This window comes from Thunnus maccoyii, chromosome 23 (assembly GCF_910596095.1).
Source record: "Thunnus maccoyii chromosome 23, fThuMac1.1, whole genome shotgun sequence".
Lineage (NCBI taxonomy): Eukaryota > Metazoa > Chordata > Actinopteri > Scombriformes > Scombridae > Thunnus > Thunnus maccoyii.
The window spans coordinates 2,009,087-2,026,633 of NC_056555.1; the positions used below are offsets into that span (position 1 = coordinate 2,009,087).

Sequence of the window (17,547 nt, forward strand, 5' to 3'; positions counted from 1 at the left end):
TTCTTAATTTGAAATACTGTATACTTTCAGGTTTACATACATTCAGGACTTTGTAAACTGGCTCGTGAGGGTTTTTATCCAAGCATACTTGCACTTGCAGAGTCAGACTAAATTTAAAAGACAATACCAGTGGCTGTTGCATAATAGCCCTAAAACACATGTAGTCTAGTAGTTCTATCACAGTGTTTAGCTTTGTGAATGTGTTTTTCCTCACTGACAGCTGTTACTTTATAATTATTTCATTATAAAAACCTAAGGCAACACTTTTTGTTTGCAAATCCATCACAGTCACACTATCATGTCTGCTTTTACTGTCACAGTACTCACTACACTGCAGTAATGTAACTGACAGAACTGAAACAAATGGTTCCTTGGAAGATAAGAAAAACATATACTTTGATTAACTGTAACAAGTGCGATAAAACAAAAAATGCAAACAGCAAACCTGGGACCAGATTTTACTCTTCCATAGGAACACTGCACATAATACATAAAGAGTGACAGAAATACTAATATGTTTTCATGCCAGCAACACTGGCTGCTTGTGAAGGACTCAGTCTTCACATGTAACCAAACACACCCACCCCAACGTGCTTCCAACCACAACTCAGGTGTGCGGTGACGTCACTAAGTGATCATCTCTTGAGGGGGCTTTAAGCAGTATTACAAAGAACAAGAGTAGAAGCAGCTGTCAACAGGTAATCCACTTAGGGTTCCCCTCATGTTTGTCATAAGGAGTCAAACTCTGTCACACACATAATAATAATAATAATACATTTAATTTGTACCGCACTATTCATTCACAGTGAAACCGTGAGTGCTACAGTATTAATGAAAAGAACACACAACAGCGAGGAGGAACCATATGAACAGAATTCAGGCTGAAGTTCCTGTGAAGCACCGCCTTAGTTTATGATGGGCCAATTTTGTGATTGGACCAGAAGTGTTGATTGGCAGCTCTGCGGCGTTTTCTTACGGGACAGAGAAGCAAATGAACCCGCCCATTCTCCCCAATGACGTAACGAAAGGACAAATGGATTTACCGCGAGGTCATTCGGCCTCTCCGAGCCGCCGGTTGCAACTCATCGGAGCCGCCATCTTAAGACACTGAGAGAGTGAGTGAGATTATTCATTTACACTTGTTATAATTATTACAATACTACTTTGGAAGTTATATGTAGAGGAAGTATTCTTAATGAGCAGCAACATCTAGCAGCCGTTTTGTTAATGCGTCCTCTGCCTGTCCTGTAAGGGGGACCCTTCCAAATGGCAGCGGTCAAGTTAGCTTAGCATAGCAAGGTAGCATCCGCTAGTAAAAAAAGGGGGAACATGTTACATCGCTGGGTAGGAATACTGCTTTGGCATTTTTGGAGGTCCACTGATTTTACAAATGGCTAAGTAACTTATATAACGTTTGGTGATTATTTGTGTAGCTTAGCATTGCGTGTTTGTTCAATAGCTTAGTATCTCCCGTTCACGGTCATTAAGACGTCAGAAGAAGCTAACCAGCACGTGACCCAGTGTATCAGCTCAGGTGCCTGCCAGTTAGCTCGAGCTAACGCAGAGTTAACATTTTTCTCATTGCAGCGCAGCTCCGGCAGCAGGTAGGACGCCACCATGTACCCGACTGCTTTGACGCAGCTGGCCCGGGCCAACCCGTTCAGCGCTCCCCTTTTCACGCTCCAGAAAGTGGAAGAACCCCAGCAGAGCCTCAATAATGGACAGAGGACCCGCAGACTGGCAGCAGCCGCCACTGCACAAGGTAACCCCGGGCCGGCTACAGAGCTAGCGTTGCTGCGTTAGCTTAGCTCACCCGATTTGCCCGATTGTGGCAACTTTTTCAGCGTAATTCAGCATATGGATATTTATTCTTACATACAATTGCCTGTGTACGGACTCCGCGTCATCGTTAAACGCTTTAATAGTTTTGTGATATACGAGATACGAGTGTTGAGGCAGTTGGCTGCTAGGCCTTTGCAGCAGCCCAGCTGCCTGTGGAGGACACAGAAGGGCAAAGTGGGATCTTGTCTTCGCACTGCAGCATACTGCATTTGCGGTGTCTAGCACATTTTGATGAATGAAACCGTTTTAATGGAGAAGCAGTAATTTATTTGTTACACAATTGCAAACCATCCTAGAAATGGGACCCCTAAGTTTGAGCTGCTCAGCGGTTGGCAAGAACAAATTGTCCTAGCTTGGAGTATTTATGTCAGGTTGTAAAATAGGAAGTTGCCCGAAATTACATTAACATAATATGACAGTAATGCCGCAAAGTGATTAAAAATGTCAAACTGTCCCCTCTACATCCACAAGGTTTCTGCCAACTGGTTTGCAATGCCCAGCATGTTTCACAACTGCTGAACGGCTTCACTTCCACTGATGAAGTCAGTCTACAGCCAACCATATCTTTGAGAGATGTTGATATATTTTAGGTGCCAAGAGAGGTTTTAAGTGTATCTACCCATTTCTAAATTCACTTCCACTCTCCCTTGCATTTACAAGTTTAGCCTAACAGTTCAGCTAGCTCATATCAGTAGTGATGCATTTCATTTGCGTCTAATTTCAGAGTGGATCGAGTTTGTTAAGACTAGGTTGGTTTGTAGGACTTAAATGGCTTTGTTTTCAGACTAAACAATTGCTGGCAGGCAAGTTAAACCACTGTCTTTGCATAAGGGCAAGACTGGTCAAATGAACCTCCAAGTGCTCTCGTCTCCCTATTACAGCTTACAGATTTGTCAGACATATCGTTGGACTGATGGCACAGATAACATTTCTTGAACCAGTTGAATTCTTCAGAATTTCTGATATCCAGTGACTGAGAAGAGAACTATTCTTCTAAGCTTTGGAGATGCCCTATTCATCAAGTCTCACCTGTGTTTCTTCAGAGGGAGACAGTTGTGAGTTCGGCTCTCAGAAGTATTTCATCCTGTGTGGCTTTGGTGGGATTCTGAGCTGTGGCACCACACACACAGCTGTCGTTCCCCTCGACTTGGTCAAATGCAGAATGCAGGTCTGTCTCTGTGGCTCGGTGCCAGTTTCCTAACGTCACACACCCCCCCGCATCCATGACCGTGTTTTTTTTTTTTTTTTTTTTTTTTTTTTTGAAAATACACTAAATCTGCATGAGAGCAACTGACTGTTGTGAAGTTGGTTTTGGTCATCGTGTTTTGATTCCCATGATTTTAATGTGTTGGAGTGATCATAACATGGCTGCATGATTCTGCACCAGTGTTCCTCGTGTTTTAATGACTTCACCCGCCGTGCCAACCCCTCCCCCACTCAGTCCACATTAGAGGACTGGTGTAGGTGAAGGTCAGGAGAGCCAGACCTGAGAGAAACTATGTCCTGAATGTTGACCACGGTATTCGACACCATCGGGTGTGTCTGTCTGTCACGACTGCCTCAATATATAGATGAACTATGAGATATGAACACATTATTGCAGGCAGCCGTTGATTGTTCATTAACATGCTGACTGATTAACCTTCTACTGCCAGGTAAGAATGTCTAGTAGAAAGTCAAAAGTACATTTGATAAGACACAAGTGTTATGGTCAAAATGATAAAAGAATTATGTGTTATGAGTAAAAGAAATTATGCCTTTTTATTGTTAATAATTTTAGCTGATGCTTACGTTTATTCCTTAAGAATTGATTTTAATCACAACCTGGTTGGACCAGACGGATGTTTTGCATTTTTTACCTAATAAACAAAAATCCCATACACGTCGGCAACCTGATGGTATGCTTTGGGAAAGTGATAGCAGTGACTAAATGATTTGGTACTGAATGGTAGAACTTGCAAAACACCTCTGTGGTCCTTCGAAGTTCATACTGAAATCACATGTGTGCAATGATTTTTATCAACCGTTGGTGTGTGATCCTAATAAACGGTGGCATGTTAGTGTCAGAGTCACATATAGTGGAAGAGTCCAGGAACTAAATCAAACCGTCCACAGGTGTGACATAGAGCGGGAACTCTTCCATTATATGGCTCTGGTCTGGTATTGATTTTTTTGTCCTGTGCTGCATGTGACCCTGCATGTTGCATGTATGTTGTGTCCCCTCCCTTCTACTACAGACGATTTCAGCTGTGAGTTTGGCTCCTCAAAGTACTATGCCCTGTGTGGCTTTGGGGGTATCCTGAGCTGCGGCCTCACACACACAGCAGTGGTACCCCTCGACCTTGTCAAGTGCCGTCTGCAGGTTTGTATGGAAACTGAACCTCATGGCAGCAACGAATAGCCAGAAGCTCCTCCAATCTCTCAGCCCCAACTCCAGCTCCATGTCAGCATAAGATATCCAGTATTGTAAATGTCTACCAAATTTAGGTGACCCTGACCCATAAATACCATCAATAGCCTGTAAAATGTAGCTTACAAAGTGTGGTATAAGAGACACCCTATTCATGTTAAATGAGCAAACAAAAGCTCAACATTTTCTATGTTGTTCCTGTGCTTTATTCAGGAAGTATGTAGTCTGAATGTTTTCCCATAAACTACCTATGACTGTAAAAAGACATGTGCTTCACACAGTTAGAAGTTGTTGCTGGATAGTGTATAGGATGGCAGATTGTAAATGTGTAGAGAGGCTGTTGAATTTTTCATCCTTGGTTTAATTTAAGTTATTAGTGACCTAGTTGTTTAAAGGGGACATAATGCTTTTTTCTGGTCTTCTACTAGTGCTATAACAGTACACAAAATTCACGGTTCGGTATGTACCTTGGTGGTTGGATACGTTATCTGTACAGCAGAGAAAATAGAAAGGTAGAAAATTACACTTCCTTTCTGGAAAATTGTAAACATCCAACAGTTTTGTGATGCTTCTCCCCCCGCACCTTTCCAAGAGTGAATAAGGTGGGGCTGTACATGGCCACATCTGTAACTTTCCGAAACGGACAAGCTGACATTCACACCCACTTGATGCAGTGATTGGCCAGCTGTACGGACATCAGAACAGCCGAGTGCAACACTATCCTAGAATTGAAATGATATCACGTCTCTGGTCCTCCTCCCCTCTCTGTGACAGTTGGCTTTTCACTCTGCTTTTGAGTTAAGCTGTTATGAGGAACTATAAACATTTGACTTCCAACGTGGTTGGACCACAAGTCATAAGAACCAGTTTTGAGCAGCCATAAATCAAGTTTCACCATAACGCTCCCATACAGTACATCTCAGTGTAATGGGAGGATCGTCCAGCTTGAGTGTGTCATTTGTCATTCTGATGGCAGCAACACTACATGAGCATGGGGCAACCAGGCTAACTTGGCAAAGCCGACTAGCATATACCCATGAGCATACTAGAGCTAAGTGGTGCACTGCCAAAACGTTCCGGGTGGAACACACGCTCCCAAGGTTACTGTTCCGCATGCTGGAGTAAGTGGATTATAAACCTATTTTTACAGTAACTGTTTGGGTCATGGAGCATACGAACATCCTGTACAGAATAGTTCGGGGTGAATACACGTACCGTTATATCCTTATTATAATATAGCGTTATGATGTCATGTCTGTCAAACATGGTCAAAGTTCCAAAACTTAAGTTTAACATGTAGAAATGCTCCCTGCAAGTCAAAAGCCAGGGCTTCAGCCTTCTCTGAACGCTACCTTGCATACCTCTGCATTTCATCTTCGTCGTTGTGTGTTCCCATAAACTGCCATCTATTCTGTAGCCTTTGTTGCTAAGGTTTTTCCATGTGCTGTTTGCGTTGTCCACTCATATTTCGGCTCAAACATGTAGAGATGTATTTGAGAAGATGACATTTTTGAGTAAAGAACAAGAGTATTAAGTGTGTTTCTATAGTTTGGCGGATCACTGCTGAGGGGTAGCTTCCGAGAGCTGGCCAATCAGAACAGAGTGGGCTCCTTGGGGAGGGGCCTTACTGTGCACTCACACCCAAAGTTTCATAGGCGACAAAAGCAGCTGGCAGTCTTTCATTTTCAATGAAAGCTGGTGACGAATGGCTTCAGATGCCTTGGAAGCAGCATGATACCAAGTTGAGCAGAGTTTAACTTTATGCAAATGAGCAGCGGCGTCGCTGAATCAGCAGTCATTTGCAGATTGGGGTTTGATTTTCAACAACCACTATACTTTAGTTCCTAGAAAACATCTGTTCCATTCCATATTGAAATGAAAGAGAAATTGATCATTGCAGTCTCAAGTTTCCCAGAGCTGTTTGTTTACGTGACATAAACAAAACTAGCCCATAATGATTTATTCTATAGGCTACTCGACTAACATTGTGATTTTTGAAAGTAAAACGGCATTTTTATTTTTTAAATGACAGAAATATAGACTAGACAATTTTTTCTTATTAAATAATACAATGTAAACACGAAAAGTTGTATATTTTATCATCCTTGTGAAGTTCTCAGCCAGCCTGTCGAATAGCTCTACTACAAACTTGATATTGGCCACAACCAAACGTGATGTCTGCAACGCTGCTTTGAACAACCTGCCCCCTGCTGACGACTGCTAGAGGGCTGTCAGTGAGCAGCCAGCGACCACAGCGCCAGCTGCTGCTCATGAATCTTTTGCTGTGAGTGCCCAGTTAAAGACAGACAGGAGCTGAGATGACCTGTCAGACAGAGGCTGAACTGAGGGCCTTTTTTAAAGGGCCAGTAAGATGAATAAGGAGGTTTTTTTTTTGTTTGTTTGTGTTTTGTAAATCATGCAAAGATATTCCAGTAGAGCTTCGGATTAAAATGTAGACCTGGAAATGTGCAGAATATGTCCTCTTTTAACATTCCTCAGGAGTAGTCTGAAACATGAGTACAGCACTCTGTACTGTTAAATCATTTCTGAAGCAGCCACAGAAAATGTCTATTTAGTTGACTGCAACTAAATATTCACTCTTGTACCACAATTTGTAAGCATGACTTTTAGTGTCATAAGCCATAGTGAAAAGTAGCGGTGTGCACACCTTCAAATTCTGAACACTGTATTGGGTGCACAGTTGTGGTAGGAACAAAACAAACAGAACGTCGGCACTCACAGATCAATCATCTTATTTATTATAGGCAAAAAAAATGACAAGGCAATACAAAAGACTATTGATCTGTTTGTTGTTTTGGACTTACATGTCGTTCTAAGTTATTACTTATGGTGCTGGATTTTTCTTCTACAATGACATGACTTTTTAAATAAATAGAACTATTCACATTGAAACAAGTTATAGGCTAGGAAAAGGTTCCTCCAACACAAGTTAGTTACAAGAAATGTATTTCCTTAAGCAAAAACAATTGGCCCAAAGCACATGAACACATACACACTGATGACTAGTCATCCAACAAGCTTGTAGATGACTCCTTATTGTAGTGTTTGTATTCCTCAGGTGAACCCAGATAAATACAAGAGCATTGGCAACGGTTTCTCAGTGACAGTGAGGGAAGATGGAGTCAGAGGTCTGGCAAAGGGCTGGGCTCCCACCTTCATCGGCTACTCCATGCAGGGACTGTGCAAGTTTGGCTTCTATGAAGTGTTCAAGATCTTCTACAGTGACTTGCTGGGAGAGGTGAGGTCACACACAACTCTGCTCTGATAGGTAGGAATATGTCTGTTCATCTGCTAGCTTTAAACTGTCTAAAAGAACCAACTGCAACCAAATATAGACATAGTATGTCAGTTTTTGTTCGAGGGAGATCTGACCTAGTGTAACTTCAATCTGTCTGACCATTTGTTTACTTGTGTCACCCAACAGGAGAACACCTACCTGTGGAGGACATCGCTGTACTTGGCAGCCTCAGCCAGTGCAGAGTTCTTTGCTGACATCGCCCTGGCTCCCATGGAGGCTTGCAAAGTTCGTATCCAGACCCAGCCCGGCTACGCCAACACCCTCAGAGAGTGTGCCCCCAAGATGTTTGCAGAGGAGGGGCTCTGGGCGTAAGTGTCTTACAACAGTTATCTATCAGTGTCAGGAAGCTATATGAAATAGCTACCAGGTTATGGGAATGGATACATTAGTGATTGAATAATGAATCAATAGAAAATCAATTTCAGATGACAACACGCTCCTTAGATCCACCTCTGGAGGTGCTGTGCTCTGAGCAGAGCTCCTCAGCAGCTTTCTGGCTGTACAGTTGGAGGTGCTTGAGTCATTGGCGTGTGAGAGCAGTCTACCTGTCCCCCGGCTCACCTGCACCACTGGCAACCCTGTCCTCAACAGACAGGGAGCTCCCAGTGTTGCCAGCCTGGGGGGCGGACATGCAGCTGACAAATGTTATCAAAGTTTGGTTGTGGCCTCAAGAGTTGATTCTTTTTTTTTTCTCCTGAGATTTTAATTACATTACGATTGTTTACAGAATTAGATTTCATTCTTTTTTTTGAATATGCAGTGAAAACTGACCTTGTTCTAATATGGTCATCTCATCCCAACTGTCACATCATTTTCACCACTAGATATAGTGTAATAGCATTCAGGAAACTAGATTAAGAACAGTGTGAGGACACAAATGTAAAATGTATAAAAACTATTGACTGTTCAGGGCTCTACAATGAGTATTTCACTCACATTTACCCTTAAAGATAGATGTGTGCAAACATTCATCTGCTACAGACGTAATCTTTTATTACAAACGTAACATCGACTGAATACAAGACAACTTATTAAACATGAGTGGAACGTTACCTCAAGCCTGCAGCACAGCCACTTGACCACCACGTTGATTAAAACTACCTGTTTTTACTGGCATACAAACACCTAGCATTTCCTGTAACTGCTTCACAATAAAAGCCTGACGCTGGTTTGCCAGTGGAAACCTTTCAATATGAAACAGCAGCCATTGCATCTAGTAGGCATGGGCCAATGTGTGATATTGGTGGTCCCGTAGTACACACACACACACAGTATTGCACAACTAACTAACTAGGGTCTTTCACTAACATAGTCCTCCACTGTTTGTTTTACATAATTGTGTACAAGGAGCAGGAACACACACATGCAGTTTAAAAGATTAGTAGTGGACATCCATTCTTGTCCTGTGGTTTGACACATGCATGTATCTGTAAAAGAATTGATTGCTGTCTAAATGTTTTCATCACTTGATGCCTCTTTGAACTCCCGTCTCGTCTCCTCTCTAGTTTCTATAAGGGTGTGGTACCACTGTGGATGAGACAGATCCCCTACACCATGATGAAGTTTGCCTGCTTCGAGCGCACCGTTGAGATGCTCTACAAGTATGTTGTTCCTAAGCCCCGCAGTGAGTGCAGCAAAGCCGAGCAGCTGGTGGTCACCTTCGTGGCTGGTTACATTGGTGAGTAACTAAATGTCTCAACTCACGTCAACACACAAAACACTCATTTATCAAGAACCAAATGAAAACATGCATTTATGTAGGATGGGTTTATGTGCCTCCACCTATTGATACAAGAGCACTACAAAAGCTGGGCTCTTCCAGAATTGAGGGATCGTTGCAAAAAATGTGTTAATGGAGATATTCTGTGTGTGTATATATAAGATTATCAGCTGATATATCAATGCCAGAATTTTTATTCCCTAATATCTGTATCGGTCAGAGCCTACTCTCTAGCTCGTTCCACCACTGCTGTCTAACTTTACTTTTAACATTCTCAGATAAGTGTATGAGTAAAGATTCATTTGTTACCTACCGTAATCTTTTGTTACCAATGTAATGTATCAGCTGAAACGTGAGCAGCATGTCTAATGATGATGTTACCTCAAGCCTGCAATACAGCCACTTGCCGGTGGTTGCAGATCTCCTCGTCCTAGTAATGCTTTATTACTCCCTCATGCTACAAAGCTACATGGAATGGAAACAAAGGCTCTTGTGCTGTGCATGCCGCTAAAAGTTCCATCTGATTTCATAGGAATGTGACCTGGTGGCAGGCATTTAGAATAACTGTATAGAAATAGTCAGTCTTCTTGCTGACAGTCTTGTTTGCTTTTGTAGGTCATAGAGGCATCATGAGACTGTTTCATAAGCAGTTAAAAGTTCTTAACAGTAACTTTAACTCTGGGTCAGCTACTGTGATGATTTACTGTGTGAACCTAACCTGCTTGCTGTCAGCCTCTCTTCAATAAATGCACAGTTTCTTTGTCCTCCATAAACAATCAATGAACCTGTCAACATTCAAATGTTAACATTTCCAGCAATATTAGTAATAGTATTTCTCAGTGCGTGTAGCTACAGAGTGACAGTAATATCAGTTTTATCTGGTTCCAGGAATAATGCATCATTCCTTTTTGAACTGTTTCTATCAGATATGTATTGGTGTACACAGTGAAGTCACTCAGCTGAGTCCAGTTTCCTGATGTGTGTTTTTGTCTCTGTGTGCAGCTGGTGTGTTCTGTGCCATCGTGTCCCACCCTGCTGACTCTGTGGTGTCTGTGCTGAACAAGGAGAAGGGCAGCACCGCTGTCGGGGTCCTCAAGAAGCTGGGACCCAAAGGTCTGTATCAACAGTGGTCCCCAGTATTGCAGTGAAAGAATAGTGTGTGTGTGTGTGTGTGTGAAGATTTTATCAACACGCTCCTTAGATCCACCTCTGGAGGTGCTGTGCTCTGAGCAGAGCTCCTCAGCAGCTTTCTGGCTGTACAGTTGGAGGTGCTTGAGTCATTGGCGTGTGAGAGCAGTCTACCTGTCCCCCGGCTCACCTGCACCACTGGCAACTCTGTCCTCTACAGACAGGGAGCTCCCAGTGCTGCCAGCCTGGGGGACGGACATGCAGCTGATCCCAGACAGCTGACTGACTTAACTCAACTGCTGTTTTGATGTCACCCTGAAGGAAACAGTTGTATAGAGATGCTACTATTAACAGGATCAACCACTTGATCTACACCTACCATTATTCATGCTCCTAGTGCTGTGCAGTCAGATCTAATCTGATGTGTGTGTGTGTGTGTGTGTGTCGTCCTCAGGTGTGTGGAAGGGTCTGGTTGCCCGTATCATCATGATCGGTACTCTGACCGCCCTGCAGTGGTTCATCTATGATTCAGTCAAGGTCTACTTCCGCCTGCCCCGCCCCCCTCCCCCTGAGATGCCAGAGTCTCTGAAGAAGAAGCTCGGCCTCACAGAGTAAAGCCCCCTGCACTCCTCCACATCCAAACATCGAGCCGCAGTCTCCAGCTGACAACACCTAAACCCCCCAAATTCCACAGCACACACAGCAGTTTTCTATATTTATGACCCCAGCTTCTGCTGCTCTGCACAGAGCAGAGGGCTGCTGCTACTACTCATGTATATTTTAAAAACAAGCGAGGAGAGAAGATGGAGCTGTCACTCTTGGTTTACCAAGCGTCAGGCAGAAAATATTCCTCTGTAGAAACACCTGTCTGGTTTTATCATTTCCTGTCATTAGAAAATGTGGAAATTCTAATAAAAGTAATAAGACCCTGGAAAACATCTGTCCCTTTCCTTCCTTTTGAAACTTTGATGGTTTTTAAATTTATTTTGCATTTAATTGGTTCAATAGATTACAAACACTTGAGGAATTATCCAGGTGATGATGTAATGATGTAAAGGACTTAAAACAGTTCAGCACTTCAAACCAAAATCAGCAGAAGACTCAGTATGTTTATCTATACAGATATAACATCTGATCTGATATGGAGGTATTAAGGAAACATAGCAGCGGTTTTTGAATGTTTTGGCCCATTTTCTACAAATCACATTTGTTTTGCAAGGTGACTTTTCAGTGTACTCTACCGTTCCAGTCAGCCAGCGTGTGAAAATCAGTTAGTGAAACTTGCTTTATAATCAGTGAATGAAGTCTGTATTCATTTTTGCTCCATGACTGTAATGAGGTGACAGTTCACATCAGTCTGCACTTTAAATACATTATCAAGTAACATGTAACACTGTCAGAAGCAGTAAAGACTGTTTGCTGTCTAGGATGCTGTCATGAACAGAGAGGAAAATGCATCCAAACAAAAGTAAAGTGAGTAGTTAAGAGTTAAAACATTGTGCACATAAAGTGTCAGTATGTGAAAGTTGTACTTCAATACAGACTAACTTTCCACCATGTGGCTCGGCTTTCCAGGTTCTTGTTTTCTACCACTAGAGGGCGAGCTTACTCCACTGTTGATCTATGGATGACTGTATAGATCAGATAGACTTTATTAATCCCAAAGAGAAACTAGTGTTACAGCAGCCACATGACAGAAATCAAAATATAAAAACAAAGAGGTCTGTAAAAGAAACAAATACAATTAAAGGCTAAAATATATTCAATAACTAAATAGACTAACTCAAATATAAGAAAAATAAAACTAGAATAGAGATGTAACCATAACTATGAATGTACATTGTTCAATGATGTTAATATGCTACAGTATATTACTGATGTTAGTGCAAGTCAGCTTGATATTGCTGGTAGTAAGCTGGAGTATTGTCCATTGATGTTAGAATAAAGTATACATTGATACATGGATAATTTCTACAATGTATATACATATGTAACAGTATATACAGAAAGTACTTTAAAGATACTCTGAATGAATCTGATGATGTAATAATGTCTTCACTGTCAGAGGAGTTCCCTCTCCTGACACAGAGGAGAGTCATTGTACAGTCTGATGACTTCCTGTAGCGTTCTTTGTCCCAGCGGAGCTGAAGAAGTCTGACTGAAAGTGCTCCACTGTTAGACCAGCAGGTCATGGACGGGATGCAGGATGTTCTCCATGATGTTATGATGCTCTGGTGTATCCAGAGGAGAGTCCCCCGCACAGAGTGAACAGGAGCTGCAGTTTGGTGGAAGAGTTACTTTATCTTGCAGTTATTGAGCAGGGATGCAAGAAGTTTTCACATCTTTTACTTACTACTTGGTAAAAGTAGCAGTCATGTAAAAACACATGAATAAAGTACAGACTTATGTACTTATTAAGTATTTAAAATATGTGTTGAAAGAACAAACAGCTGCCCAAGAAACATTTAGAATCCAAGTTTCCAATTACGTTTGAGACCCTGAACTTTGGGTTCTATGTGTTAAAGAGACTATATCTCCTACACAATTCTCTCTATGTTGATGTAAACCTACTCAGATGAAAGCAGAGACTTGGCACTTTAATATAACATGTTATCCATTATTTTATTTCAAACTGAAAGTGCTGAAGCACAGAGCCCCACAAACGAAAAATATGACTATATAGGATATTATATTGACAGTGATGGAAAAAGTACTCAGATCCTTTACTGAAAGGTCCAGTGTGTAGAATTTGATGGCATCTAGTGGAACGGACCTGGCAGGAATGGAATATAATGCAGCTAAAATCATCATGATGTGTTTAGTGTCGTAAACAATCTCTCTGTTTGTTAGAAGCTCTGTTTTAAAACCAGAGTGGAAATAGAAAGCCTGGAACAATAACATGTTTCTACTGACCTATAAAAATATATATTGCTCTTTTTTACTTGTCACTTTGTTGTTGTTAAAAGAATTTCTTCTTAATGACCTTTAAATGATGGAGACCGGATCCAAAGTATCAAAGTTTAAGTTGAATTGATTTTCTTGTACAAGAAGGAGTGTTTCACAGTGCAACACACTAACAGGGTTACAGAGAAAAAGGCTGGTCATGGAGCATTCACAGTTGGTTTAGCATCTCAGTTTCTCCTGATGTTTACAGACATATTCCACAGAAAACATGACATTCATGACATTTTCTCACTTCTCTAATTGGTGGCCAGCTGAAGATCCTTGAATCAAGATGACACCCTTCTGACCCGTTGTTGACCTTTATTTCCTCCTGACTTCCTCTAACATATATACTACTGGCCTCCCGTTGTCAGTCTTAGCTGCTGTGTTTGCTGTTTCTGCAACTTTGCTGAGCAAAACAAGAACATTCATCATGACTTGTAAAAACAGGAACACACATATAGTATGAGTTTAAGACATCTAATCACAGTATAATCCTAATTTTTATAACAGTTGTAACTCAGGACTTTTGTCCATGTAGGGATCCTGTTGGATGATGACTCTTTATTTCCAGTGATCTGATAGGTCAGTGGTTGCAGTGTTGACAGGTTGTGATCTGATCCTCTCTGGAGCAGGTTAACTGTCCAGCATAAGTTACCATGGTGATGTACATCGGTAAGAAGTGAACCATCGTCGTAGGACTGAAAACCCAGAATTAAACCTGAAGTTACATCGCTAACTGCAATTCCTGCTTCGTAGTACAGGCCGCTCTGTCTCTGTCTCTGTCTCTGTGTCATGGATGTATAAAGATCTGCAGGGTTGTGCAGAGGTGTGACGTGTTTATTTGTGCTGTGACACAATCAGGGAACATTTATTGAAATGAAAGCATGTGAGAAGTTTAGAGGGAAAAATCACTATTTGGTGGAGCTGTTAACAACTCATAGACATGTGAAATGTGACCCCGACTACACACTGCTTTTTGTAAGACGTCAAAAGACAAAAAGGTTGGAAACCACTGGTTTCATCTTTAACAATGTGTTGTATTTTAAAAGCTTGTTATATTATCCATTGTGTCAAATCTTCATCTGAAAAGTAACTAAAGCTGTCAAATAAATGTAGTGGAGTAGAAAGTACAATATTTCCCTCTGAAATGTAGAAAGTAGCATCACATGGAAATACTCGAGTAAAGTACAAGTACCTCAAAACTGTACTTCAGTAAGGTACTACAGTATCACTGATGTTGGGGTTATTACTGACTCATTAATGCATTTGGTTATAGCTGGTTGAGGTGGATCCAACTTGATTTACTTTATAAAGTTGTCAGTGCAGTTTTTAATTAAAATCAACTTGTTTGTTCTAGAAATAAGTGTCTGTATATTAAAAAAAGAAAGAATACGGTACAGTTAGTACAAATAAAGTTTGATTTTAGGAAATATTTGAAATTAAATGACTGACTTTGACAGTTGTCAGTTTTTATCACAGACTGAACCAACCCTTAAGATTTCACTATGTTTAATTTGCATCTGTTGTACCTGCCAGTTTGTCTTGTATTACTCTACCACTTCCTCATGATGCTGTTAGCACTGAGCTCTCTGTAAATTCGGGTGTGTGTGTGGGGGGGGGGGGGGTTGGGGTGGGGGGGTGAGGGGGGTGAGCTAGAAAAGTAGCTAATGTGTGTGTTGAGCGTAATGTGTCACATGTGGAAAGAGATGCTACATGCTGAGATCTGCATCATCTAATGGGCCTGAGCCTGGCCTGGGTCACACACACACACACACACACACACACACACACACACACACACACACACTGCTGCTGCCATTAAAATCCATTTGTTCGCTGTCTTTGGTTGGAAACAGGGTGCATCTCAGTGCGTGCGTTTCCGCCTAACAGGGCCTACCGACGAGGGAAGGTTGCAAGGGGTCATGGGAAATGGAGTCCATTTATGTGTTCCCTGTTTGTGAGATCATAATGTCACATTGAATAAAACATCAAGCCTTGGAGAGAGAAAAAAAAAAGGTTTCCCAGGGTAACAATTTGCACATATTCTCTTTTTAGCAGTAATTTGCACACTTAGTGATAACCTGTAAATATATGAAGTCCAGTGATTTATTCCACATATGCTGTCTGTTCTCTCATTAGCATCGTTCTTGCTGCTGACTTCCAGCTTGCACAGTATCTGGGCTCTATTTTAGGGCTCCATCTCCAGCACATCCGACTGCTGACGGAAACAACTGTGGGCACCATCAGTGACAGTTAGGCTTCAACCTTTGTTATCAGGTCTAATGCAAACTATGTTTCCATCACACTCTGCCAAGTCCCCCGCCCACCTCCAGCTTCAACACTTTTCAACTGGGTTTTTTGTACATTCGCTGGCTTCTGAGGCATCATCATTTTCAACATTTTGACATGCGTCGCGGTCATGATTATTATTATTTTTGATCATCACACTGCAATTTCAGCTATAATACAGACATTTCTCTCTAGCATTTAAAGTCAGGCGATGCACACTATTTTTATTGTTAATGATAGTAGGCACTAAAATTGCGAGTTTCCCCCTGATGAGTCACAGTTACTAATGTTTCCTCCTGCTGCTGCGTTCCCGTTTCATACTAAGAAAACTTAGAGTTTCCATGAGATTTGGAAATCTGTGGTTTTAAACATTTCTTAGAATGAATAGGCCTCTTTAGAAGTCAGGCGAGGTCAGATGAATTTATTTGTACATGTTTCAAACACAAAGGTAATTTGAAAAGGCATATAATGGATTAAAACAACATTTACAAGACAGCAGCATGTAAAATACTCTGCTTTGACTGTTTGTCTTATATTCCACAAAAACCTTCAATTATCTAATTAAAAAATCTTTAAATCACATTAATTTTCATCCCCTTGTTTAGAAATCCAGAATTTATGAATATAGAAATTAATTTCAGAAGTTCAACTGTTGGACACAAGATGTCTCCAACATCACTGTAAAGTCTATTCTCAGTGTTTGTGCACTGAGACACACACAGTTCATGGAATCTTCTTTGCCTTTAGACTTTGTATGAATTAGTTTGAAGCGTACTGAACCTTCTGTCGGGAAGGTCGTCTGACTGATAACAAGTGATGGTCGGTGCATCAGTTAGTCTGCATGCAGATATAAGTGACGTTCAAAAAATAGAAAATATATAAACAGGTTTCATATCATTTTACTAAAGCAGATTCAAAGAACAGAGACATATTGACCTGTTCATGAGCCTAAAGTTACTAGTGTGACCCTGTTGACCCCCTTAACTCTATATTTTCAGTTTGTAGTATTTTTATCAAACAAAACTTTACTTTGGAAAATGCACCACATGAGCACAATATACACAACAAAATATTGAAGATTGTGAAACTATATTTTGACACAATGCTCCTCTTCAAGACAGAGACACAGTATTAGCTAATAATGCCTGACCTGCACTCCAACAGACATGCAGTGAACCTGAGACTGTTGGGACTCCTGAGGTACTTTTAATTGACATAATAATAATAAGAAGAAGAACAACAACAAATTTTATTTTATTATTACAAAAGTGTAACATAAAAGGTAAGACATCAATCAAGGAGTATGGAGAGAAAGAACATGAGACCTGCATCCAGACAAAGCAGCTGTGCAAAGTAAACTATGGAGTTAGCGATAGGAAAAACTGAGATATGTGTTTGCATATGTCTGTGTGCACAGAGGCATGCTATGTTAAGCTTACTGATATGCATGAAAGCAGGTGTATGACAGAATGAAAGCTGAGCTGTACATACACACTGAGTATTTTTTCTTTAAATAAAACCCTGAAAGTGTCTCAGTGAGAGAGGGAGCTGTTGCCTGTTGCTGTGTGGCTCTTACAGTGAGGAGGGAAAGAGTTAACTCTGTCTCCACTCTTCAGAGAGAAAGAGAAGGAGGGCGGAGGAGACCGCGTCGGCGCATGTGCGAATGCATTCATGCATCTACCCATTGTCCTTCCAGCCCTATGTTGAGTTTTGGAGGTCAGCCTGGAATAGCAGACAGTGCTCCTGGTCACATGAATGAGGGGGCCTGGCTGGCTGAGAGGTATTTGCAGTGGGAGGAATCCACTCCACAGCAGCAGGCCTAAGTCTCTGCAGCACTGAGGAGAAGTCAGCTGGGCTACTTCATGATGAGGAGAAGCATGTTCTACATCCATG

The 17,547-nt window shown here is 41.4% G+C and overlaps 1 protein-coding gene and 2 non-coding genes across 5 annotated transcripts; all 3 read left to right on the forward strand.

The window, feature by feature from the left end:
- The first annotated feature begins 1,007 nt into the window (after positions 1-1,007).
- slc25a3a (solute carrier family 25 member 3a) lies at positions 1,008-11,355 on the forward strand. 3 transcript variants are annotated; one of them, XM_042403436.1, is made up of 8 exons: positions 1,008-1,115; positions 1,588-1,762; positions 2,886-3,010; positions 7,332-7,511; positions 7,698-7,879; positions 9,077-9,249; positions 10,294-10,404; positions 10,874-11,355. In XM_042403436.1, exons 2-8 carry the CDS (start codon positions 1,618-1,620, stop codon positions 11,032-11,034), a joined length of 1,077 nt encoding a protein of 358 aa, XP_042259370.1. In that variant the 5' UTR covers positions 1,008-1,115; positions 1,588-1,617; the 3' UTR covers positions 11,035-11,355. The 3 variants fall into 3 exon arrangements, with proteins under 3 accessions (XP_042259370.1, XP_042259369.1, XP_042259371.1); XM_042403435.1 differs by lacking the exon at positions 2,886-3,010 and adding an exon at positions 4,080-4,204; XM_042403437.1 differs by lacking the exon at positions 2,886-3,010 and adding an exon at positions 4,080-4,204 and having other exon boundaries at positions 1,016-1,115; positions 1,593-1,762.
- LOC121891275 lies at positions 8,002-8,203 on the forward strand. Its single transcript, XR_006094076.1, has one exon. It is a non-coding gene; the product is annotated as a small nucleolar RNA SNORA53 (small nucleolar RNA).
- LOC121891278 lies at positions 10,479-10,680 on the forward strand. Its single transcript, XR_006094079.1, has one exon. It is a non-coding gene; the product is annotated as a small nucleolar RNA SNORA53 (small nucleolar RNA).
- Positions 11,356-17,547: the final 6,192 nt, after the last annotated feature.

Bases quoted from the DNA above. Each gene is read 5' to 3' on its own strand.
- slc25a3a (XM_042403436.1), top strand. From the start codon at position 1,618: ATGTACCCGACTGCTTTGACGCAGCTGGCCCGGGCCAACCCGTTCAGC. The intron at 7,512-7,697 runs GTGAGGTCACAC...GTCACCCAACAG, and splicing joins ACAGTGACTTGCTGGGAGAG to GAGAACACCTACCTGTGGAG. The intron at 9,250-10,293 runs GTGAGTAACTAA...CTCTGTGTGCAG, and splicing joins CTTCGTGGCTGGTTACATTG to CTGGTGTGTTCTGTGCCATC.